We start from the raw sequence: 25783 nt of genomic DNA, 5'->3' as shown, positions 1-25783 counted from the left end.
CATCAAAATGAAATCATTGGTTTTTTACTGAAGTACTGAAAACAAATCCTATCATGAAACTCACTTAGTTTGATGATACATCAACCTATGTTTGATGATACATCAACCTCCTCTATAATTCAAAGGAAATAGTCTTTTGGCTCTGTGCAACTCTCTGCTTCTGTCAATGCCCTATGGATGGTTTGATTGAAGGTGGCCTATGTGTTACTCACACCACCCTGAACTTACATAAGATCACTGTAGTGTACTGCACAGAAAGGTGCTGACCACATTGGCCAAAGACACAACTACCTTATAAAATATTTAATATTATACAGAGACCCAGTTCTATACAGCATCAATACCCTGATCAGCCTACATATAGATCAACTACAGTAACTAGGGTCAGCTCCCCAAGTTTAGGTTGATCCTTCATGTAATTATTTCGTGTAAGCTAATCCTAACCCTAAACTAACTCTAACCCTAATTTTGTGTAAAATTACATTAAGGAATAACCCAAGTTTTTTATTTGGTAAAGTGACATTTATCAATAAGTTCTTTATCTAGGAGAATTTTGAGTAAGCTCTTTTTTTTTCTCACAAAAATAGAAAGCGAGACGGCCAGGGCTAGGACCTACAATAAGACAGCATATACTTTGATCAGCTCATAATCGGCGGGAAATGTTAGGCTTTTACCACTACGCAAAAAGTAGACCCATGTTAGGAGTGATCATAGTTGACCTGTCGGGTCTCTATTTTGCGAGTTAAAGAAAGTAGACAAAGTACATGACTTGAAATAACAATTTGTGATGCTTCTGGCGAGATGCCACAAGACAATTCTCAATATAAAATATATTGATATTAATCCGCGATGTTATAAGGCCTGCCGATTACGAGCTGATCAAAGTACCTAATCTAATACCTTACTAATAGAGCTTACTTTTAAGAGTACACTATGGTAAGTAGGAATGCTTCTTATCCTATCTCCCTATAGTATTAGAGTAACTTACCCATGAGTGGGTCTAAGTGGTGCAATGGGTTGAAACAAGTCATCTTCTGAGAGTGGATCTGTTCCTTTGTATTGTGTAAGACCGGGATAGACAAGATGGTCGGGAAGAAGCTCCATGTCCTCGGTGATGTCAAATTTGAGTGTAGCTGCAAGAAATGTCAAAGTTGAAAATGACTGTGAATATATAAGGCAGTAACTACTGTATTCGTTCCATTAACCGCCCATGCCCCTATAAGCGCCCACCCAGCGACTTTACTACACATGATCCCCAATCATTATGTGCAAGAACCAACTACACATAAACATGGAACCATCTATACAATTAAAATCAATATTTTGAGCCATTATTTATATTTGCTATTATGTAAACAATGTCAAAAATAAGCGCCCACCCAAAATGACATTGTTAAGCACTCTGGGCTGTTAATGGCATGAATACGGTAATTGCATTAAAGGTATGTGACCAAATCATTAGCTTTATTTTCCAATTTTTCTCATAATAACAGAGATTTTAATATCAGAGGAACATTCATATTTTCTTATAACCCCATTTAACCCCTGAAAAATGATTTGTAAAAATGGCATGAACAAAATTGTAGTAAAAAGTGGCAACCACCACCAGAATTATGTACTATCCTAGGGAGTATTGTTATACTGTATGTATTTTTGCTTCTCATATCAAAACAGATGGAGGAAGACAAATCAAGATTTGGAAACAGATTGTTTTAATGGTAGGCCTCGATGTAAGATAGAAAACAGAATATGAACAATTTGAATAATTTGTGATGCTTCTGGCCAGATGTCACAAGCCAATTCTCCAAATAAAATATACAGATATAAATTTACGATGTTATGAGGTGCGCCGATTACGAGCTGATCACACTGATGTACTCATTACTAGCCCTAACACATTTCAGGTATCATAGAATGGGCTATTCCAGTTGAAATCCATACACCCCCTATTGAAGACATGACCTTAATTTTCCACACAAGGAGTGTGAATTTCAAATGAGGTTACCTAAATAGGTGACTCCATTTAAAATCTACACCCCTTGTGTGAGAGACTAAGGGCATGTCTTCCATACAGGGGTGTATGGATTTCAACTGGAATAGTCTAATTAATGATTCAAGTTCTTACCTGTATCCACAGGACCCAGACTCTTTGCCAAAGCAAATGTCATTTCAGGGGTCATAAAGGCAGGTACACTAGGAAACAGGTGGCTTGAGTCTATGGCTTGATGTAGCCCCATCTTCTGAAGAAGAATCTTGAATACTTTAAGAGATTGGACGGCTTTGTCTTTAAGTGTGAATGCAAACAGCGGGATGGACTTCTGATCAGCTGTGTACAGAGACAAAACAGAAATAAGTATTATGATTAAAAACAGCAGTATTCACCATCATAATCATTATCACAGGCATAATAATTTACAATAACATTATAAGCTAGGGGCACCCACACATAGTAATAGGAGCCTACTATATTGATTAGTGAAAATTATTATACTTAGTTCTCTGGATTAATAGGATGAAACATTTTTAATCTTTCCCCAGAGTAGCCAGTGCACATGAATGTTGAAAAAAACAAACCCAAAACAGTGCATTTGGCTGGATTCGAACTGGCAACTTTCGTATTAGTAGCACGATGCTCTAACCAAAAGAGCAACTATATTGATTAGTGTATGTAAATTCAAGATTTCTTAATGGTTGATCTTAAGACATTCTGACTTCTGATTGAGAACATGAAAAGAAGCATGTATTATCGCATCATTTTTAATACCCAAGAATTTTCCAGAAACATTTTGATTTAAAAAAAAGAAATGCAACATTTTCTGGAAGGTTTTTTTTATCCTGGGTCAGTCCATGTCGAAACAGATTGAGTGTACACCCACCCTCTTGGATTTTGCTCTCCTTTGGCTCAGGGGTACCTTTCATGGATCCCTAGGTGAGGTCACAAGAAAAAAATTCAAATTCCATTTCGCTTATGTAATGGCGGGCAATCAAAGTTTGGCGACCTCGACCAAAATTGTGAATTTAAGGGTCCAAATGACAAAGTGCTCTCTTTGAGGGGCACTTTCTTCTTAATTGAATCAGTTGTGATCCTCTTTTGAATGTGGTCACTCACTGGCTGTGTCTGAAATACCTAATGCCAAAAAAGATAGATTTGAATTTCGTTGGGATTTCAGAGGGGTCAAAATCAACACTTCGTACTGTTCAATCAAATTATCTTGATTTTGAAGGACCCATGATAATGTCACAGTGCACTTATAGGTCCTAATTATGTTCAGAATGGATTAACCATATGCCAATGTCTATGAGCAATTCAAAAAAAAGAGAAATTTCTAGACCCCCACAGAATTTTAGGCCACCCCTAAAGTGGTTCAGCCACAAATGGCACTTAAAGTCGGCAAATTTTGACCCCTAATAACTTTAGGTGTACACCAGATATGAACTTCTAGTCTTTTGCATCTGAAAGAATGTAGTTTAATGTTACTAGGAACATAAGATTTGTTTTGTATTTTTTGTGTTTTAGTATTAAGTTGACGCTTTCAAAAATAGTCATTTTTGCCTAACATACCATGCATACAGGATACGGTACAAAATGCCAATTTTAGTATGATATTTTTTTATATTTTTGATCACTTTATAGCCATTTGTATTATTTATCCTGATATTTCAAGTTGCTCTTGAGTCAAGTAATAAGAAAAACTACTTTCTAATCCTCTGTATGGATTTTTAAGGGGGTCAAAAATCCACTTCCTCGCAACGATGCACATAAAGTACAGGTTATGGGGGTCAAATTTTCAGAATGCTCCCAATTATGTCAAGTAATATATCAAATTACTCAGTATGGTCATGAGGATTCCAAAATGTATAGTTTGTTATGTGTCAGACCTTTCAGGAGGGCGCTATGACTTAAAAATGTTCATAGGTCAACGACCTTTTGGAAAGTTTCAAATCACAAAAAAGACGAAACAAATCTTATGTTCATAGTAAGCTAAGACTACATTCTTTCAGATGCAAAAGACTAGAAATTCATATCTGGTGTACACCTAAAGTTATTAGGTGTCAAAATTTGCCGATTTTAAGCGCCATTTGTGGCTGAACCACTTTAGGGGGCCTAAAATTCTGTAGGGGGTCTAGAAAGTTCTCTTTTTTTTAATTGCTCATAGACATTGGCACATGGTTAATCCATTCTGAACATAATTAGGACCTATAAGTGCACTGTGGCATTATCATGGGTCCTTCAAAATCAAAGATAATTTGATTGAACAGTATGAAGTGCTGATTTTGACCCCTCTGAAATCCCAAATCTAAATTCAAATCAATCTTTTTTGGCATTAGGCATTTCAGACACAGCCAGTGAGTGACCACATTCAAAAAGAGGGTCACAACTGATTTAATTAAGAAGAAAATGCCTCTCAAAGAGAGCGCTTTGTCATTTGGACACCTTAAATTCCCAATTTTGGTCAAGGACGCCAAACTTAGATGGCCCGCCATTCGAAACGAAATTGAATTTGAATTTTTTTCAGACCTCACCTAGGGGTCCATGAAAGGTCCCCCTGAGCCAAAGGAGAGCATAATCCAAGCGGGTGGGTGTACACTCAGTCTGTTTTGACATGGACTGACCCTCCTGGTAGCAACCATGGAAGTAATTTAAAAAAACAGTTGTAAAGTACCGAAATATATTTAAACAATAAAAGTCATATTAGTGTTTAATTAGTGATAGGATACTTACCACTGTACTGCCACACAATGGGTTCAGCTGGGTAGGTCTTAGGACAGTCTAAAGAAATAAATTTTTAAAAAATGGTTAGAATTATTTGAATACACTTAGACCTGTCTTAGATCCTAGCAAACAATCAGAAAAGGTCATACAAATATTGAAAGTGTCTACCCGGATATGCTTACTTGCACTCTGCGTATTATGTGCAGTATTTTCAAATGTGTGAACGTCATGTAGGATTGAATTACTTTCTTTTTGGGGTGGATGCATATTAATCATATAAATAACCAGACTATTGGCTGCCCGTACCAAATAGATAGGGTGTTAGTCCAATATGTTAAGAAAATATTTATGCTGATATTAAGCTGTATTTTCACTCAAAAGGTACAATTTCTCCGGACCATTTTGTCACCATTGTAATTTTCACAGATGACTTGCCCTTTTGAGGTCATCAGTTTTTTATGGACGTACCCATGGTTTTCTTATCATTGATTCATTGGTGTCTGAAAACCAGAGGCGTAATGACATGGGGCACTAGTCTAACTACTTTGATTTTACATTGCATGATCATAAACAGACATTTTGTTGCCATTTCGTTGTCTTGTATTTAATGAATTAGCTGCTGAGATAGATCAATGCAAGTCTTTGTCACTTCACTGATTGATTGATGATGTCCAATACACGAGCCGGCAGATATACCAACATCTCTGTGTACATGCAGTCATTTGTATACTCATTCACCTAATATGACACGATGAAATGGCAGAATGTTTTTTTTTCCAATTTGTGATTAGATATTAACGAATTATGAGATAAAGCTAGTACTTACTCAGTTTGACATATGTTATTTCTAATAACAGTGACTTTAGTCCAAGAATCTGAGAGTGATATCCTGTAAGGCAATGAAAATCATTTCAAATTATAGTTATAAGCAAAAATTACATTGTGAAGAATAAAATATTTTTTAAAGTTTTTAACTAAAAATGTCTGTCCTTGTGTCTTTTTCTAGTCATAATAACTTAATATTTACAACAGAAACAACATAATCGAGTTCTACCTAAAGCAGTCCTGTTGACAGTGGCTTAACCAGTGGGGGGGGGCAAGCTGGCCCCACCCGGACACAAAAAACTAGGAAGAAGAGCCAAAAATAGGGACAAAATGCCATTTTGTGTGAGACGAAAACAACGTTTAAAAACAAACAGGATTTACATAGAACATGGTGTTGCTCACAGTTAAAGGGGAAGCACCAGAAGGTGTGTTTGGACATTTTCTTCAAGTTGACACAGAAAAATAGAATTTGAGCAAAATTGCACATGAGATTTTGTAATTGGGGCCCACTTTTTACATATGAGATTTTGCATTTGACCTTTGGAATTACATATGAGGTTTTTCCTGCCCAGCAATGATATTAGCTTCAGCACAGCTCAATGACCATGTGCAGGTCAAAGTTCATTATCTTTTCTAGTTACCTCTGCTCTCGAGATCTTCCACACATTCCTGAATGTTTTTGGTAGTATAATTATTGGTAGTGTCCGCTTCTATTACGGTAAGTCATCATCACTGCTCTCTGTACAGCTACCAACACAGTACAATCCTCGGATCTCTTCTTTGGTTTGTAACATCTTATTTAGGATCTTAAAGAATCAAATAGATTTAAAAAGTGATTACTATGATACATAGCATAACAAACAGTATTGAATTCGCCATTATGCATGCCTTTTGCAGCTGGTGTATTCTTCACAAGGTTGTTTGATGTGATCATTTATTAATGTTTCTAACAAAACATTACATAATTTTCAATTGTAGACCTTACGAAAACCAACAGCTACCCCAAACATATATGGGTAAAAAATGACATAACAAATACCAAATATCCCTGGACTATGTGAGATTCCCCATCTAGTTGACAAAAGTGACGGCCAAGGTTCCTTCCCCTCCTTGCACATGTCACTTGATTTTAAATGCAGGTCCAGAAAAGGAATTTATTTTCTTAGCTACCAAAGATATATGCATTTATCTCTACATATAATTGCACTTACCGCTACTTTGCTCTTTTTAACAGATGTACCCTCATCACTTTCGACTTGAACAAGTTTACGCTTTTTCCTGTAAAAGGGAAAACCAGAGAATATAGATAGTATCCATGTGACACTTAAAAACATACCTATTTCATTCAAAACCTATTAATCCACAAATACATGACAAAAATGCAACCAAGATTATATCTAAATTAAATTATTCACTACTTATCAAAATAAGTTGGAAATTATTTGGATTTTGTTATTTCACTGTATACATATAAAATAACATCTTCTAAGCAACCACCCCCTATTTTTATGTAGTATAATAATATAAGTGCATCATGCATTATTGTTGTTTTAACATAACTAGTTTGTTCGGCTTATTGGGTGCAGCACTTAACGCTTCTGTGACCAGCACACACTTATGTGAATTTACACAAGCATAAGTTGGGACTTTAAAAAAAGAAAGTGCAGTGATTTATAGTGCGCTACGCACAGGCACAGCACCTAGACATTGATCCACAAGCCTCAGCACGCTTTACAGGTTGTCACTGACCACTACGGCCCCATATCATTATCATTCCACAAACCATTAAAGAACAACACAGGGACAATATATAAGGGTACAAACCAAAAGCTGATGACATCCTTTAAATAAAAGTCCTTTCATTAGGGGGAAGGGTGGTCAAAAAGTCTGATTATGTTTGTATAAAACTGGTTAAAATATCGGTCAAAGTTGATCTTTTGAGGTTGGGACTTTCAATATTTCACACTTACATTACAGCCTACTAAAGAAAGCACTTACTCGTCAAATATAAAGAACATAATATCAAAATGTGTTTATAACAATTGCCTGAGCCTACTCACTAATTACGCATTAGAAAGGTATTTCTTTCATAAAATAACAATATTAATACACCCGGCAGCTGTTAGATATCATATATTGCATGTGAACCTTCCATAGTTTTGCATGTTAAGCCTTACCCTTTCTGTGGCTTCTTCCTTGAGCTGCCTGCTGTATCTTTGGCAATATCCAATCCATCTTCAGGGTTTTCCATAGCTAGTTCAGTGTACTTGAACATTATGTAGTCCATAAGGTCTAATGACTCCTACAAATTAATATAATGGTAATCACAGTGGTAATTTGACAAAGAATACATCACTGATTGTTAAAGGTTATTACATAGTTTTACCTCTCAAATCAAAATGATCAACATGAAACTTGATCATATGGATTATGATTAAATTAGACATTCCAAAACAAGATCCCTACAGTAACATTATATGGAGAAGTTGAGCCAATCGCTTTCAATGAGAAATAGTAACCACGGTTTAACCCACAAAATAATGAACATGTTAAATTTTGGCTTTTGTTACTGACATATACCATAATCTTTGCAAATGCTAGCAGTGAAGTAGAATGATGTTCTTCAGAATAAAAAATCTGAATTTTGACACCACACAAGTCTGATTCCAGTGTTTTGACAGGTAATTCTCATGTCTGATTGTTTTAATGGTAGGCCTAAATGCAAGATAGAAAATAAAAAATAAAAGTATGTGACTATGCCCCTTTAACAGCAAAAATAATTAGAATGGATGAAACTTACCTGTGAAACTGGTGGTGATTCTGCCTCCCATATGTTGGCAAAATTGTTGAATATTGGGAGCTTAAATAACTGTTCCGCAGCATCGAGGTCAATAACAATGTGATAGAAGAATGTGAAGACAGCTTCATTCTCCGCTATAGTATTCTGACTGAATGAACTGAGAAGATGGTTGTATGTACTGATCACCTCATTATCTACAAAACTGGGAAGGAAATGAAAGAACAATGGTTACTTACATACCCTCATTGCTGCATGAATAATGCTAATAAGGTAAGTATGCATGGCAGGCAGCAGCACCCCCAAGAAACAAGTCCCTCCCTCCACTTTTTCATGTTGCACTGTTCAAGATGAGGTGGAGGGGTAAAGTCCATTTTTTGCATGTAAGCCCCCCCCCCCTCTCCAGCACCACAAAGGAAAGTATGTCCCTCGGAAAAAAGTCCACTTTTCAACGTAACATCAACAAATGGTTCAGCTGAAGAAAACAAAGACTAGGATGGTACAACAATTCTATAGAGGTATACTACAAGTTTATTTTCCCATGCAATATTGCAACAATAAGATTTTTTGATTTGGATTCAAATATGCTTGGCTGTCACTCACATAGAAGGGGCATATAGTTGCTGACATGGCATCATTTTGATCTGGTTGATATATAAAAGACAACAAACAAACAATCACCACCAACAAATGAACTCACTCAGTGAAATGTTGCAGCATGACTTCCTTGCCATTCTCTATATGTTTGTTGTGAGTATTGTTAAACAACTGCAACAGTTCTGAGTTGCCATGAATCAGTTCTCTCAAATACTGGACTGTTTCATTCCTTGGTTCAAATAATCTGATAAGCATGGGATAGAGCTGTCTGAGATTGGTAGTACAGCACAGCGTCTCTGTGGCCGCCAGGAACCATTTCTGCTCTTCCTCTGAGAGTGTTTTCTCGCTATAGCGTCGCAGCTGGGACAGGAGTTGCCGGAGCACGGCCATGATTAGATATAATCTGAAAAATAAAAGAGTAAAATGAATATACACGAGAGATATGATAATAAACAATTGTGACTTCAGCATAGAGGTATTGATCTCTTTAGAGAAACGGGATACCGTATAGTGGGATATTTTGGCGGTATTCAGTTTTTCGCAATTTAAACTGTTCTGAAAAGTCTGCGGTTTCTTGTATACATCGTTTCAAACAATTTAAATTGTGCAAATTCATGATTCTGAAATTAAATGTGACACGATCTGGTCCATGGGGGCCAAAGGAGGCATTTTTGAAAATTGAGGTATTGTAATTATTACATTATACATACAATAGGCTATCATTTACTGAAAACACCAAAGGTCTAGCATACTTGGTTCTAAAGGTATGAAGTTTTTTGATGTCTATTTTCTTATGTATTTTATTGTTTTTTACTCCATATTTTTACCTTTATCTCAGTTTCAAATTTGCCGCCTTTGGCCCCCACCCCATGGACCAGATCATGTCACATATAAAAATAAAAACCTTGGTACACTTTAATTGGTCATTGAAGTGAAGAGATAAAAGCAATGTAAATGGGCTATTCCAGTTGAAATCCATACACTCCTATGGAAGACATGGCTTTAAATCTCCCACAAAGGGAGTGTAGATTTCAAATGGAATCACCCATTCTGGAAACCTATTTTAAATTTACACTCCTTGTGTGGAAGGTTAAGATCATGTCTGTTATAGGTGTATGAATTTGAACTGGAAATATGATACAGTGTGTGAATTTTATTAATGACACTCAGTAATAAAAAGAGCTTCAGCACAATTTTGAATGCCGGTCAAAATATATTTGACCAATAGCATGTGTGAGCTAGAAAAAAAATTGAATTCAGATCATTACCTAAAAATAAACTGTTTAAAATATATAATGTTAACAAACCCAAAAATGCACTCACTGGTTCAACATTGGTTCATAAACACATCTACAAACATGTCCTCAAACATGGAAGTGAGCTATTTAACCTCATCAAATCAAATCTAAAATTGTATTCCTAAATATCCGCGACTCAATGGAAACACAAGAAATCAAAGTTAATTCTGTCAAACACCTTCAATATATAGTTACTATGGTGACTGATTTGATACATCACATGGATGAATCAAACTATCTCTAATAGACAATTCTGTGTAACACCTTTTAATGTTTAGTACTTGATATATACTGCGCCAATAAAGTATCCTTACAGTTGGAAAAATAATCACAATTTCAAAACTGAACAATATTTGGGTAAATTTGTTTTTTTAATAGATGCAATATCTAATCCTGCACATTATGACACCACATTGAATCCAATGTGACCTCTAGAAGTAAAGTTACAAGCAATTGAATAGACGAAGGTCCAATTTTAAAAGTGACAAACTGGCCTATACAAGGCGTAAAAAGATTCCAACAAGCAAAACAAAGAGACAACACAGTTTCATCAATGAAATGTTATTTAAAGCATTTTTTTTTTCAGTTTTTACTTCTCTATATTTTTCATAACTTTCATTTTATTTGTCAGTTCTTTTGTTTCAGTTTTCTTTTATTCCATTTGTTTTTAAATTAAAGCCAAATGCATAAATTAGCCATTCACCACTCTCAAACCAGATGTCTAGTCTGTGGAGTTTTGAATAGGCCAGTTTGTCACTTTTAAAACTGGACCTTCGCCTAATCAAATGCTTGTAACTTTGCTTCTTGAAGTCACATTGCATTCAATGTGGTGTCATAATGTGCAGGATTAAATAGTGCATCTATTAGAAAAATTTACCCAAATATTGTTCAGTTTTGAAATTGTGATTATTTTTCCAACTGTAAGGATACTTTATTGGCGCAGTATATCACCTTAATATGAAAGAATCTGCCTGTAACAACTTCAATATTCAGTATTGCAATATCACCACGTGATGATCTGGATATATCTGACCTATAACTAAATAGACACATTCTGCCTCTGGCTGATCTGGATGACCTATCACTAATAGACACATTCTGCCTTGGGCAACACTTTCCATTAAGTAGACTGAACTGGTTTATCACGACTGACTCTCCTTCATTGACTTATCGCAACTGCTTATCAACTAGTGAGTCACAGTTAAGTAACAACTTCAATAGCTGCTTTTTGTCTTAAAATATTTTGAAGATGTCGGACTCATAAACTTGCATGACGTCAATTGTAAAATTAGGGTTTCATCTCATGACAGTCATTGGGGCTATTCTACAGTCAGTCTACTCTGAAGTACAAAGTACCGATGAGGACGCACACATTGTGCCGACTTCGAAGGCACGCATACAGCACTGCGCACTGTTTATGCACTGTATATATACGCGAGCATTGTCACTTTGTACTTCAGTGGACAAACTGTAGGGTTGTAACTAGCCCAAGTTGAATGCCGGCTAATTATTATCTAGAAAACACTTGTTTAGTGTGACCACAACCCTGGTGTGACCCAATTCTTGTCAAGTGATAAACACAGTTTAATTTAGAACCTGCAAAATAATTGCAGAGAATACTTACATGTAGCTTATTCACCCAACCTATCCTATAACTGGAGAAATGATTGATGCCATTCACATCCGTATTCTTTAAGCTGAATTTATACTCAATCATTTTTGCAGAAGAGCAATTCTCATGTATGCTCTATGTTTACTTCCGTTTTAAGAGCATGAAGCCAATTGATTGATACCCATCACTTCTGTAGAAACGATGTCACTTTGCGACTTGAAAAAATTTCAACTCCTGAGTGATGTTGCTAGTCACATGCATCAACCAATCATTTCTTATCAACTGGATCTATTATTGTGCTAACTGATTTACCTTTTTTCACTCATTAATTTTCAGAGATGAGTAATTCAAAACAATAATTATAGACAGCAATGGATGTTCTAAAAGTGTATTTTGAGGCCTTTTGAATATTTATATTGTTATCTGCAATCGCGATGGCAGTGATTAGCATAATGCAAAAGTGACGAGTGATGCCCCACAAAATTTGGCGATTGCCCATCGCTTTGCTTTAACAAATACATGATGCATCAATCTAGTATAAATTCAGCTTAGTAAATATACAGATAGCAGCAATTCTAGAAATAGATTTGATATAAATACAGACAATCTGATACACGCAATGGCTAGCCTGAAGCAATTTTGAAACAAATGCATGAACTCTGTACAAAACATGTCCATGCATTCAATAATTGAAAGGATTATGCAACCTCTGGAAATGTGAGGAAACATTTAAGAAGTTTGATTTAAAACATACAAATGCTATGACACAGTTGTTATTCACTTTGATAGATACACTGTCATACTTACTTTTTAAATTTACTGTTAGATTGTCCTTTCTTTCTATCTTTTCCCATTGACATCTTGAATTGTTGCCATGATTGACAAGCTAGATATGTCAGGTTAGATAGGACTGCTGACGATACTGTGTGTCTGTAAACAAATAACAATTTGCTGTATAATTTCTTGTAACAGTACAAAAATTAGTTGATTACAGTAATTTTATCAGGTGCATATTGAATTGAACTGTATTGAATTGAACTATACTGAACTGAATTGAATTGAATTGTTGTGATCTTTATGATCAAACAAACAATAGTATTTAAAAATCACACACAACATAGTAATTAATACAAAAATAAATGATACAGGAGAAGATGCTTGAAAGCCCAGCAAGGCCAGCCATTGACCATCCACTTAAAATTGAAATAAAACAAATTGAACACAAGAGAAAACTGGACTTCAAAAGCCCCATTTCTAAATGATGTCAATCTGCACATTAAATAGAAGATTAAACAATTCTATTTGGTCCCTGTATCAATGCATTGGGCTATTCCAGTTGAAATCCATAAACCAGCTAAGAAAGACATAACCTTAATCTCCCACACAGGGGTGTAGATTTCAAATAGAGTCACCCATTCAGGTAACCCCATTTGAAATTCACACCCCCTGTAGAAGATTAATCTTATGTCTTCCATAGAGGGTGTGTAGATTTCAACTGGAAATATAGCCATTTCAGCCAGCCACAGGGTAAACTTGTGTTTCCAATAAAGACTAACCAGTGTCAGTCTCTTAGACATTCATGTCTATTTTAAGACACCAAGTGGTATGCTCCCACCAAGCTTTAATAGACAGCATCCGAGAACAAAGTAATTTAGTATCTCATTGCCACAATGCAATACCGTATTTCCTCAAATAGCATTTTCCAAAAGGGAGGCGTTTATTAGAGGTCATGTTTAGAATGATAATTCTCGTTTAAATCATTAGGTAAGCTTAAAACTCGCGCTGAAATGACGAACTGTGAACTTTGGAACAATGACTTCCGGTTCCCTTTCGGGTTTAGGATAAGATTTACGCCAACTACCGACACCATGTGTACACCTTGGTAAGCTTACTACACAAGATAGCATGGATATGTCAGCATTTTGGAAACATCTTGTATGAAAAAAGTGGTGGAAGAGCGTTTATTTGAAGGGGGCAACTATTTGAGGAAATATGGTATCCTAGGTTTAAAAGGTCAGTCCTGTATTTTAAAATTTTACTCTTAACCTCCTAAAACTATTTCAGAAAATACTATGTAGAACATTGTGTATAATCTTACCTGATATCTGCGTAAGTGACCGAGGGATGGTCAGCAAATGGTAAGAAGAAATTCTGCACCCAAAGGAAACACATGTCCTCTAATCCTTTTAATAAATCCACCTGTAATGGGATGAATTAAGACATTAAATAAAAAAAACACCATATGAATATAAAAGTGTAATGGGTGGATTAAAGATAATCACAAGGTGAAAGATGGAATATTCCATTTCACATGGTGCATTAGTGCAATGGGACAATACATTTTTCACATAATCATTAGATTTTGCTCATTTAACAAGTTTCAAACAGTTTTAACATAGTCTGTAAAACTTTTGTTTTACATCGCTTATACATGAATTCCTATAATATTAAAACAAGGTTTTGCTGTAATAATATGCCAAATAATTTATGCATCAGTAAATTGTCATTTAAAGAGGACACCCATATGCAAGTTGCCATGAAGCAGTCTCTTCTCTGTAAAGATTGTAGTATTATATGTACAACACATAATACTACATTGGGCAAAGGCAAGAAAGACACTAAGCACCAGAAAGTGTCACTTGGATGGTAAAATATATCTATATTTACGTACAAATGACTAATTGAGTTCTCAAAACACATCTCATTTCATTGAATTTTCAATTTTGTTATCAATTCTACTAGTAAAGCAACTGTGAAAATACTGCACAAAATGCATTTCACAGAAATCTATTTTTCGACTCAATACAAGAAAACAGGATGCTTGGATCCATTAATTTGACACACAGCAATATTATAACACTTGAGTTATAGATGACTCTCATTTATCAGTATTGACTATTGCTATTCTGTAATATTAATATTAATGTCATTATGCTTCTGCAGAGTGAAAACGTGCCTGTTAAAGTTGAGAAACATATATGCAAGACTTCTCTCACAGTTTATTTATTCTTGACACAAACATTTGAACACATGCATTCAAATGTTTATGTGGAGAAATACACTGTTTCTCAACGAATGTGTGTATATGAAGAAGCTCGCACATCCTGCCGGCAGTGTTGATCAAACAATGTAAATCCATATCCCTTCAAGCCATGTAATGAATATTGGGCAATTCCATTTAAAATCTGCCAACCCCCTGTCAAAGATTTAGCTAAAGTCTTCCACAGAGGGAGTATGTTTTTCCAATTGAATAAACTAGGATTAATTTTTTTCGAAATCCATACCCAGGGCTTTATTTTTCTGATATCTTGTACAACTGGAGTATTTCAAATAGAAGTTACCCAATTGTCTGTTTTATTTGAAACCCATCCTCCCTCTGCAGAAGACATAACTAAATCTTCCACAGGGGGATTATGTGACACGATCTGGTCCATAGGGGCCAAAGGCGGCAACTTTGAAATTGAGATAAAGGTAAAAATATGGAGTAAAAAACAATAAAATACATAAGGAAAATAGACATCAAAAAACTTCATAACTTTGGAACCAAGTATGCTAGACCTTTGGTGTTTTCAGTAAATGATAGCCTATTGCATGTATAATGTAATAATTACAGTAACCCAATTTTCAAAAATGCCTCCTTTGGCCCCCATGACCGTGTCACATATAATCTTTCATTCTTTCTATTAATTTTTCTTTAGATATTAGAAATCATTTGAATTGATTCTTGTGAGTTTGTTTGAATGCATTACTTACCTGACAGAGAAGAATACACCGATCTAATCCCTTCCTGGCAAATTTGAGCGCAAACTGACTCAGCTTATCTCTGCAAAGAGAAAAGAGAGAGAGAGAGAGGAGTGTGAGAGAGAGGAGTGTGAGAGAGACACACACAGAGGTGAGGGACGTGTTTTTCATGCATTATTCATCATCATGAAGTAGGGTTTTGAGTGGGCAATTGAGTATCTTGATATAGAAAAACAAATCAAATGTCAAATTAATAAGTGTACATATTCTATTTTATAGATGACTAAGCCCAGAAACAAAATTCAGTTGTCAAGGCAAAACTCACTTTTTAATGCATTTCTTGATTTACAAAACTTGTTTCATGATCCTGACAAATACTAATCATCAGAGAAGATACCTTACCCTTCCCAGAATCCTTTGCAACATGATACATCACATCATTACAGCAAATGACACTCCCATTACTTTGTACAGGTTCCCTTTGTTTTCATTTTAAGAATAGACTGGCTAAACATGGGTAGATAGTCAAGAAATAAACATATTTTGCCAGATCTGGATGTGTCTGTTCATTGTGGTACATTGTGTTACTATCAACCCATGTTGCACTAGATATCAAATCGGTACAGAAAATTGAAATGGAAGAAATGCATTGTGTGAAGTGTAAGATATCTAATCATTTTATCACCAAGTTTGATCAAGTCAATGTATGCACTATGCATAATTCAAAAGCTTACTTAACTCATGAGACACAAGAGCCTGGCATGGATTCTTGGTTAAATATTACAACTAGGCTTTTCCTCCGGCTCCCCAAATAATTCCACATTTGTTTTTATAAAAAAGAGGTATAAATAGCCCACCTTACTTTAAATTTTTCATTAAATTATTCTATAACATGGATTAGAGCAGGAAACAATGCTTTGACTATTGATCACCACTATAATTAACATGCACATTATAGACCAGACATGTCAAATATCTCACTCTTAATGTGGGTCTACCTTTCTGCGTAGTGGGAAAAGCCAAACAATTCCCACTGATTACGAGCTGATCAATGTAATATGCATGGTTGTTTTTTTCAACAATAAAATTTACTTGCTTTTCACTGGTTCTTGTCTTTCACTATTTTCCAACATTTTTTCCTGAAGACTTGGAAAGATGAAAAGGCAATAGTTTGAAGTGAACATCTCAATTTCTTGGAATAAATTCAGATCATTTGCCATTGATGATATACCGTATAGTTTCGACTGATCGGCTCCATTGAAATAACTGGAAGGCACAAACTAAAAGTGCCTACCCGTAAAAATCCCACCCGCAAATAATGCCTTAAAAAAATTGTTTGATTGGCGTAATCCGACCAACCCTAAAAATAGGTCCGACCCTTGACTTTTTTTCTCATATTTTTGCAAAAAAATGTAAAAAAAAATGAAATTAAAAAAAAAATTAACAAGAATTTACGCAATTTACAGCTTAAAATGTGCGTAAAATTGTTTTTTTTTTTTTTTAAAATTGCTGACCGACCTACCCTAATTTTTTTTTTATGTTACGCCAATCAAACAATTTTTTTTAGGCCTAAGGGCAAGGACCCTTAATTCTTGTTGGGATTTTCAGAGGAGAAACCTCTCTATTTGTACATGAAATTGACCGTAAGGCAAAGTAGCCCATGCATGTGCGCCATTCATTAATAAATAAATATAAATTTCGGATTTGTATAGCGCCTTTTTCCAGCTAGATCTTGAAGGATTCAAAGCGCTGTAATTTCGCTGCCATGGTGAATCATCACAATCAGATCGCATCATCTAGGCCAGTTGCAGCCGAACCTCAGGCGCAGACCTATCCGCACTTAGATTGTAACATCCACCAATTATCTGTGCAGCTCCCCAAATTCCATTGGGTGAAGGAAGTTTTTGATAACCAAACAACTAATCACCGATTTTTTGAAAGCAGGAGGAAACCGGAGATCCCGGAGAAAACCTGCGAGAGCGAGCATGGAAATCGGGATAAACCAAGTGCACATAAGTCCTTGGGCAGCGCCCGGGCTTGAACCCGGACCTCAGTGGTGCAAAGCGAGGAACTACCGCTGCGCTTAACTCGCCCTCCCTCGCATTCATAGCACCTAGGCCAATATTGATGTATCAAAGGCCTACTATTTACATTGCACAGCAGCAGATACAAGGTTTGAGGCAGAATATTTGAATGCCTTATTAGGATTGGTTGGTAAACTTACCTTAATTCCCTGGCAGCCCTTTCTCCATCTATGGTGCTTGAGGTACTTCCACTGCCCATACTACTACATGAACTACTTCCACTCCCCATACTGCATGAGCCTGTAGATGAATTGTCATTGATCTGAAAATAAACATTACGGTAAAAAGATGGTTAAGTTTGTTCCATCAATCACGGACACAAAATCCACCGTATCGTGGTACCGATGTTCGCAGAAAAAAATCAAGACGGGAAAAATATCCTAAATTTTTAATACCATTTTCCTGCAAAATATTCTGTGAACACTACCACTTGTAAAAAAATTTTCAATGATTAAACTGATAAATAAAACTGAACACCAGTGACAGGAATGTTATGTAAACAAAATAAACAGATGCCATGTGTTGATTTTAATTTTGTATGACTCAATCCACTGTAGTTTCTAACGCAGCTGCATCAACATGAATTCAGACCAGAAGATCATACACACCGCTGCTGAAATTCTTTCTTGTTGAATAATAATATAATATAAATGCAGGCCTAATATAAACCAACATCATTCATGAGTGGAAAACTGGTGTTGAATGATTGACAGTTCTCATGCAGGCAATCCCAGAAATTGATGAGGGAGGGGACAAGAGTCAAGAACAAAAATAATAAATGATTGTATGCGGTCTTAGATCATAGTTCTTGTGAACAAATCCCCAAAAATCTGAAAAATAACATCTTGCACTCCCATTTTAAAAACATATTTGTTCATATTTGAATTTTCATGTTTGGTATAAATTGCAAAATGTTTTACCTGATATATTAAAAAACAAGCCTCACAAATCTTATAAATCATATATGTAACTTGTATGTTTTCCAAAAGAAAAGACTAATTATGGTATCACAAGTTGTGTGTCAGTAAGTGACGTGTGACATGCCTGAACCCCTTTGGGGCTTCGCCCAGAGCAGCTAAAAATAATTTCCTTTCTGGGAACGTGAACTGCTGTTTGGAATATTTTCTGCAAGCGTATGACTACAGGTGGTGTCCAGGGCCTCAGTCAGGATTAAAAACAAAGAAGCCAAATCACCATAATTACAAATCACATACAGCTTGAAAATCTGAAAAAAATCTGAAAGTCGTTTTTCAAAAAATATCCAAATCAAGCCATTTCAGCCAAAAAACACCTGTTTAATTGCATACAGCTAAAAATTTTTAATCTCCTAAACGCAAAATCTGGGTTGGTCAGGCCCGTAGAACAGGGTGTTTTTGTCGCCTCAGCAACATACTTACATCGTTTGTGGGTGTAGTACTCCGACTTTCGAATTATCACTAGCAATGACCTGTGCTCCATTCTGCAGCGCTTCACAAAGCGGAGATATTGAGGAACCTTCAGACAAAACGGATCCACTTTCAGAGGACACCGATTTCGGATCAGAAGCTTCACTACTCAGGTCCAGTTCTCTATAGTTATCACCTGCTTCATCTGAGCTAGGTTCTACTTGTATTTTTGGAACATTTTGTTGACTTTTATTTTCATAAGTTTTATCTTCCATCACAGGATCATCTTCGTATCCATTCACTCCAGGTAACTTGGGTCCCTCTTCATCTTTGTCTGTTGCCTCTTTCTTATCTGATCCATCAGATTGCAACGTTGATTTGTTGTCTTCTTTGTCAGCTTTGTTATCAGTATTGAGAAGCTGCAACAGTTCACTGGATTTCTGTGAATGTGAAGAGGTTGATTTGGTGTGAATTATTCTCAGGTATATGGTACGAAAATTCTATGATTTCATCATAAATGACCCATTTGGAATGATAAAATCATTATAATTTTATTAAAGTTGTGCATGAATTGATTTGATTTTCCAAAAGCGCTGTTAAACTTGAAAACATAGGCCCAATTCAAAACTTGTTTTCAAAATATCATTGGCTTCAATAACTTCAGCTCTTTCTTAATTTATCATAATAGGGATTTCAATTACATTCAGTTACATCACATATTTCTATGTTCATGCAAGTGAGGTTGTTGAATTCAGAAACCACAGTCATAACAAACGTAAGTAGATGACGCTGGAAAGCTATTTTCAATGTTTTATGAAATGACCATTAGCTATAATTATGATCAAATTGACCTATTTATGAGTTGATCAATCAATCAATCAAAAAGATTATACATGTATAGCACGATTCATTTAAGAAAAAACTGTTCAGAAGTACTGTATTAAATACAAGTTAATTATTTACTAAATGCCTATGAGTACAAATAAGTTTTCAGTTTCATTTTAAAGATGTTCAAAATTTGGTGCAGTCTTAAATGCTATTCATTCCAGAGGCTAGGTGAAGCACTACTGAAAGAATGACACCATATCATATGTTCCCATATGGGTACAAGTATGTTGATTTGGTGGAGTAGAGAGTCAAAATATTTTGTACACAAAATTGTCAATTTAATTATGAAATAAGTCTTACCTGTGATCTAAACATTAAGCCCAGAACTTGAGTCAAATTGGGCACCCACACAGCCTGAAATAAACAGCAAAACAATATCACACAATTTTTACTTTTGTTCAATTTTGTTCCTTAAACACATAGAATTACTTTACCTATATTTAATTCTCTGACATGGTATATATATTTGAAAGCAATGAGTGTATCTTACAAGCATTCCACAAACATGACCTTGTAAGTAAACTATATATAAATAAATCTAATAAATTTCAGATTTATATAGTGCCTTTTTCCAGATCTTGAAGGATTCAAAGCGCAGACCTATCCGCACTTGGATTGTAACATCTACCAATTATCTGTGCAGCTCCACAAATTCGATTGGGTGAAGGAAGTTTTTGATAACCAAACAACTAATCACCGATTTTTTTAAAGCAGGAGGAAACCGGAGATCTGGAGAAAACCTGCGAGAGCGAGCATTGAATCGGGATAAACTAACTGCACATACAGTCCTTGGGCATGGCCGGGGCTTGAACACGAGACCTCTGTGGTGCAAGGCGAGGGAACTACTGCTGTGCCAACTTGCTCTCCCTAATTATAAAACTACACATGACTCGAAAAATGTAAACCAATCACACAACACAATGTTGTTACAAGGCAGCCAGTAGATAGGATTGGACTTTTGTGAAGTGCACACACAGATTGACATAACTCTGAGTACAAGAATTAAATATAGCAACTGTATTCACGTCCAACTGTTGTGAAACTCAAAAATCGGTCATGTAATTGACCAGGGTTGGCGCGATTTAAATCAATTGATTTAAATCACGATTTAAATCAAATGATTTTTTTTTTTAATCACTGATTTAAATCAACTTGTTCAATTTTTACCATTTTTGATAAATTTAAGTTAATTTCTTCCTTGAATTGACTGTTTTACTTCATTTGTAATGCTTCTACACCTTTTGGGTACAATTAGATACCTCTATGATGTCATTTTATCTATTGCTAAAAAAATCATTTTCAAGGTGCAGAATTCAACAGGTTTTTTCCCATGATTTTCCCATGAAATTTTCACATCTGAAAATGTGTTTTGACTTTTTGTAAATACATGATAGGATTGTGCATATGTCTAGTATTCCACTGGTCTCTTTTGACTTTATCATGGTGTATAGCAGTTCTTGGAATTAAAGAAATAAAAAAAATCGCCAACCCTGTGTAATTCACACATTTACCAAAATATAATTAACTCACATCAGTCAAAATCATCCTCATCATTAATGATTGATACCTGAATGCTTGCCCTTTTGAGACCAGCACCTTTATCTTAATGCTAAACATAACTCACCCCTTCATCCATGGCCAGTAAATCAACCACAGCATCATCAAAACCAGCATCAAGAAGATTACTGAAAGCAAGCAAAAACAAAAATTGATTGAAATGATTACAGTTGACATCAACTGCATGTAAACTACCAATATAATGGTGTGGGTTAAATTAGTACAAACTGTGCTAAATAATTTTGCATGATTGGATTTCATGGGGGGGCTTAATACAAATGACCATACAGGTATGTTCCCCAGAAAGACCCCTCTTTTTGGCTTTCACAGCTCCGAAAGACCCCCTGAATTGACCAAAATTAAGCTTCGAAGACCCTTGATTTCGATAATTCAGCTCTAAAAGACCCATAAATTGTTCATTCCTCACATTTCTGTTTTTTCAGGCAATTTTCAACCAGAACGCCAAGAAAGAAGTCTGGTAAATGTTCCCAGCTCCAAATGATGCCCCTTTTACATGTTCGCAGCTCCAAAAGACCCCCTTTTACCGGTCAGCTCCCAAAGACCCACCACCTCAAATTTTCTGGGGGAACATAAACACCAAATATTTATGATGTGCCCCCCACCCCCGGATTTCATCAATGTACATGCTTGGATTTCATCAATGTACACATTGTGTACATTGATGAAATCCAATCATGCACATTGATGTTACACAGATTGTAGGATTTAACACTGAAATCCCTACATATGTCAACCTTGGTCTTAGCTAGAAATTGAGGTATGCCCATCATTTAAATACACTTGTCTGTCCTAATTTGACCTTTAAAACATTTACCAGACTTCAACAGCTCATTGGGGTTCAAAGAGTTCATAATATGTGTTGCTATGGCCTTGATTTGCAAATCTGGTTTACCAAAAAGGTCAATAGCAAACTCCCAACACCTACAATTATAATGCAGCATCTGTCAAAGGCATTAATTTTGCCCAAGAGCAAACTCCTCATCTAAAATGACAGGCAGCCAGGTGGTTAGCTAAGACACTGTTGTCAACTTTTGATATAAAATTGGATCGATTGAGCCCATATTTATTGGTCGAGCTATGAGTTTTAATATATTGGATGAGACGTAGTCGAGTCCAATATGTTAAAACTCATAGCGAGACCAATAAACATTGGGCGTAAAGCATCCAATTTTATCATTATTGTGTGTTGGATCCAATATTTTCACACACTTGGATTCATCAAAACATAATAATGATTGAAATCAGATTAAGCAGCATCTAATTAATTGGTGCCCCTTCCCAGTTAATTTTGTTAAATATACCGTAACGATCAATCAAATAAAATATTGAATCCTGTCTGACATAAGTGGGATGGAACACAGGTGGATTCTATCTTGAGTAAAGTTTTCTATATGGTTGCAGATCTACTACTTACCTAATGATTGTATCTCCATTGGTACTGCCAGGTCGGATATCATCTGCATGAAGGACATTGCGAATAAAAGCAATGATTTCTAGAATCATGCCTAAGTTGGTCTTTTGCATTGTAACTTTTCCAGCCTGTAGATAAAAGCCGATTTTAAGTATTAGTAAGAATGTTATTGTACAAAGAGCCTGAAGTCAACTTTAGTCCAATTTGAACTTGACCTTGTTAGTGTGTAAAGAGGGTCGTCATGGTTTGAACGTTTCTAATGATAACCCAGAGCAAACTTTGTCGAATACAAACTAGATTTTTGCAGTGTAAATGAACATGCAATTAAAAGTCGAGTTCATAATGGCTATTTGAATCATGTAGATGTGATGGCGTAAAGGTTGAATTCATAATTTGTTTGGAAGTTGACTACCGTGTTATGCTAATCCTTAGTTATAAACTGAATTTGATGTCGCAATTGAAGTCGACTACTCTCTGTGTTCTCACCTCCCCTACTTCCCCCAAGAAAATAAACACTCTGCCAATTCATAATCAATGTTATGAGAACCATGCTCCTATTTGTGTGTACAGTTCAATGTTACATCAGTATAACTAATGCAACAAAATTGGGGCTGTAGCGAGATTTGTAGAAAACTCACCAGTTATGCCAATGAAAACCCTGTGGTACATCCCCCCATTCTTGGGCTCTTGCCCACCTCCTGTATCGATATTTTCTTGTAGCCTGGAAAATTTCCTCTTTTTTTTACAAGGATACCAAATTTTAGGCAAATGTTTGGATTGTTGAATCCTAACCAGTATCCTCACCCTAACCTAAAAACTAACCAAAAACCTAACTCTTAGCCTTATCCTAACCTCACAGTAATGGCAGAGAAGTCTCATACTTGAGCGTTGTTTCAAATATACTTACTTTTTTAATGTTATTCTTGATATGGTTGACAAGAATGTTGGTGATCTGTGCATCAGCACATAGACTCTTGATGGCGCTTTCCATATGCTGAACTCCGCGACGTTTCGCCCAATCCTGCGGTGTCATTTGATGCTTGACTGGCATGATAACAGCCATTGGTAATGTCAGATTTGACAACACTCTGTGGATTTAAAAAAATACAATTAAGCTGCAAGTTACATTATTTCTTTGCACTGAAAGTTTTGTCTACCCAAAAATGGAACAGTTCATACCGATCAATAAAAAGCATAGTGGATCTTCAATTAGTAAGGCCAGATACATAGCCAGGGGTGTGTGACATAATTAACATGAAATATCAAATATTGCGAATCAATAATATTTTCATGTTAATTATGTCAAAGGGTGCAAAAGGTTCACTTTTCAGGGAAAAAATATAAAACGTACAAAGGAAGGTCCAAATTATACAGAAGGAAATTAACAAAGGGATCACTTTTTTCACATTAAACAATTTAAATCAAATTTAAAGAGCCAACAAAATCTGGACTTGGTGAAGTTTCCGATTACCGATTGAGGCGCTTGCATCATTTATTTTTCTGGTCCTTGCATATTGATTGTGTCTCGCATGTCATAAATTACACCCTGCTAGGGTGAGGCATACAGGCCGCCTCCTTTCTTCATAAATTAAAGTCATTTGTTAGGAGAGTCCACTTTTTGCAGGTTAGTGCATTCATTTAGGGAAAAGGTCCACATTTTGGACAAATATTCTGACTATGTGCCTGGGCAGGACGCCTTCAGTCCACATGTCATAGCCTTGCTGTAATGATAGACATCAGAATCGGTTCACTCGCATGAGTGATGCCTTGCACTTTCCTTTTGCATTTATCTTTTATGCATATGTGTAAAAGCAAAACAAGTATATCTGATTTCCTATCTCAGAATGAATATGACCCCAAAGATTGTGTTCAGCCTTGACTACATATAAGACCCATCACATCAAAACCAAGTTGGTTCAATTTAACTGCTGTCGTGGAGCAAAATGCTCCCCATTTTGGACAACCTGCTACACAAATTTCAGCTTGTATAGCAATTTTTTACAATGTTAATACTAATATTATAAGAACATTGCCTAAATAAGATTGCGCTAAAAATAAATTTATTGCTACGCAAATTTTTCAAAGTAAATCGAACCCAACCACTTGGCTTCAGAAATGAAAAGAGATTTAAACACTAGGATAAACTGCTGTTTTTTAGCTTTAAAATGACACCATACTTGTTGAAATCAGATACAGTAAAAATGTTTAAGAAGAAAAACAAGCTCAAATTTCTTTTGATTAAAAAAAAAAAATTTCTCATCTTCTTTCATTGTTATCTGAAAATGAAGCCAGCCGCGAAGTGGTCGGTTTTGATGTGATGGGTCACAACATGATATAGGTATTTTGCATTCAGAGCTCACTCACTGGATAACAAGATAACTGATGGATGCATCATTTACTGCTGCATTCAAGATTGGAAACAGGTCCTGAAAATTCAATCATACAAAACAAATCATTATAATTAATGTAAGCAGTATCTTTCCCTTCAAATGTTAATAACTATTACCATTTAGAGTCATGAATACAAATTGTTTATTGATGAATGTTTTCAGTCATCCAGTTGTAGTACATGAAGCTTTGCTAAAAATAGTAAGTCCAGTATTTTGATTTAATTCCAAACTTCACAAATTGTTTATAGTATCTAATGAATATAGTTTCTAATGAATATTAATGAATAGTGTCTAATGAATATTTATTACCAATATGACGGATATATGGTAATAGTGTCTTATATAGAACACTTACCAATTTTACTTCCTGGAACAACAATATGGCTTATGTGGATCAAGTGAATGCTGTGGCAATGCATGTCACTGCAAAAATATGCATGTGTGTAGATGACATAAAAATTGG

The 25783-nt window shown here is 35.6% G+C and overlaps 2 protein-coding genes across 3 annotated transcripts in view; one reads left to right on the top strand and one right to left on the bottom strand.

Moving 5' to 3' along the window:
- LOC140155696 (replication factor C subunit 4-like) overlaps positions 1-25783 on the top strand; it is a 443685-nt gene that overhangs the window by 168178 nt on the left and 249724 nt on the right. The gene's annotated exons all lie outside the window — the stretch shown is intronic.
- LOC140155690 (protein timeless-like) overlaps positions 2233-25783 on the bottom strand; it is a 33456-nt gene continuing 9905 nt past the window's right edge. Inside the window, exons 1-13 of one of the 2 annotated variants that reach the window (XM_072178620.1) lie at positions 19066-19205; positions 17809-17930; positions 15597-15666; positions 13942-14042; positions 12651-12773; positions 9037-9336; positions 8340-8541; positions 7717-7841; positions 6751-6817; positions 6181-6345; positions 5541-5603; positions 4724-4771; positions 2233-2326 (exon numbers count right to left, since the gene is read on the bottom strand). In XM_072178620.1, coding sequence (XP_072034721.1) covers positions 6253-6345; positions 6751-6817; positions 7717-7841; positions 8340-8541; positions 9037-9336; positions 12651-12773; positions 13942-14042; positions 15597-15666; positions 17809-17897 — 1170 coding nt within the window. In that variant the 5' untranslated portion in view covers positions 17898-17930; positions 19066-19205 and the 3' untranslated portion in view covers positions 2233-2326; positions 4724-4771; positions 5541-5603; positions 6181-6252. Of the gene's footprint in view, positions 2327-4723; positions 4772-5540; positions 5604-6180; positions 6346-6750; positions 6818-7716; positions 7842-8339; positions 8542-9036; positions 9337-12650; positions 12774-13941; positions 14043-15596; positions 15667-17808; positions 17931-19065; positions 19494-20241; positions 20296-21565; positions 21627-22933; positions 23059-23837; positions 24019-25294; positions 25357-25783 lie in introns of those variants that run through there. The other variant, XM_072178619.1, reaches the window with a different exon arrangement.

Source organism: Amphiura filiformis, chromosome 6 (assembly GCF_039555335.1).
Source record: "Amphiura filiformis chromosome 6, Afil_fr2py, whole genome shotgun sequence".
In the NCBI taxonomy this organism is placed as follows: Eukaryota; Metazoa; Echinodermata; class Ophiuroidea; order Amphilepidida; family Amphiuridae; genus Amphiura; species Amphiura filiformis.
This window is presented reverse-complemented; position numbering and strand designations above follow the sequence as displayed.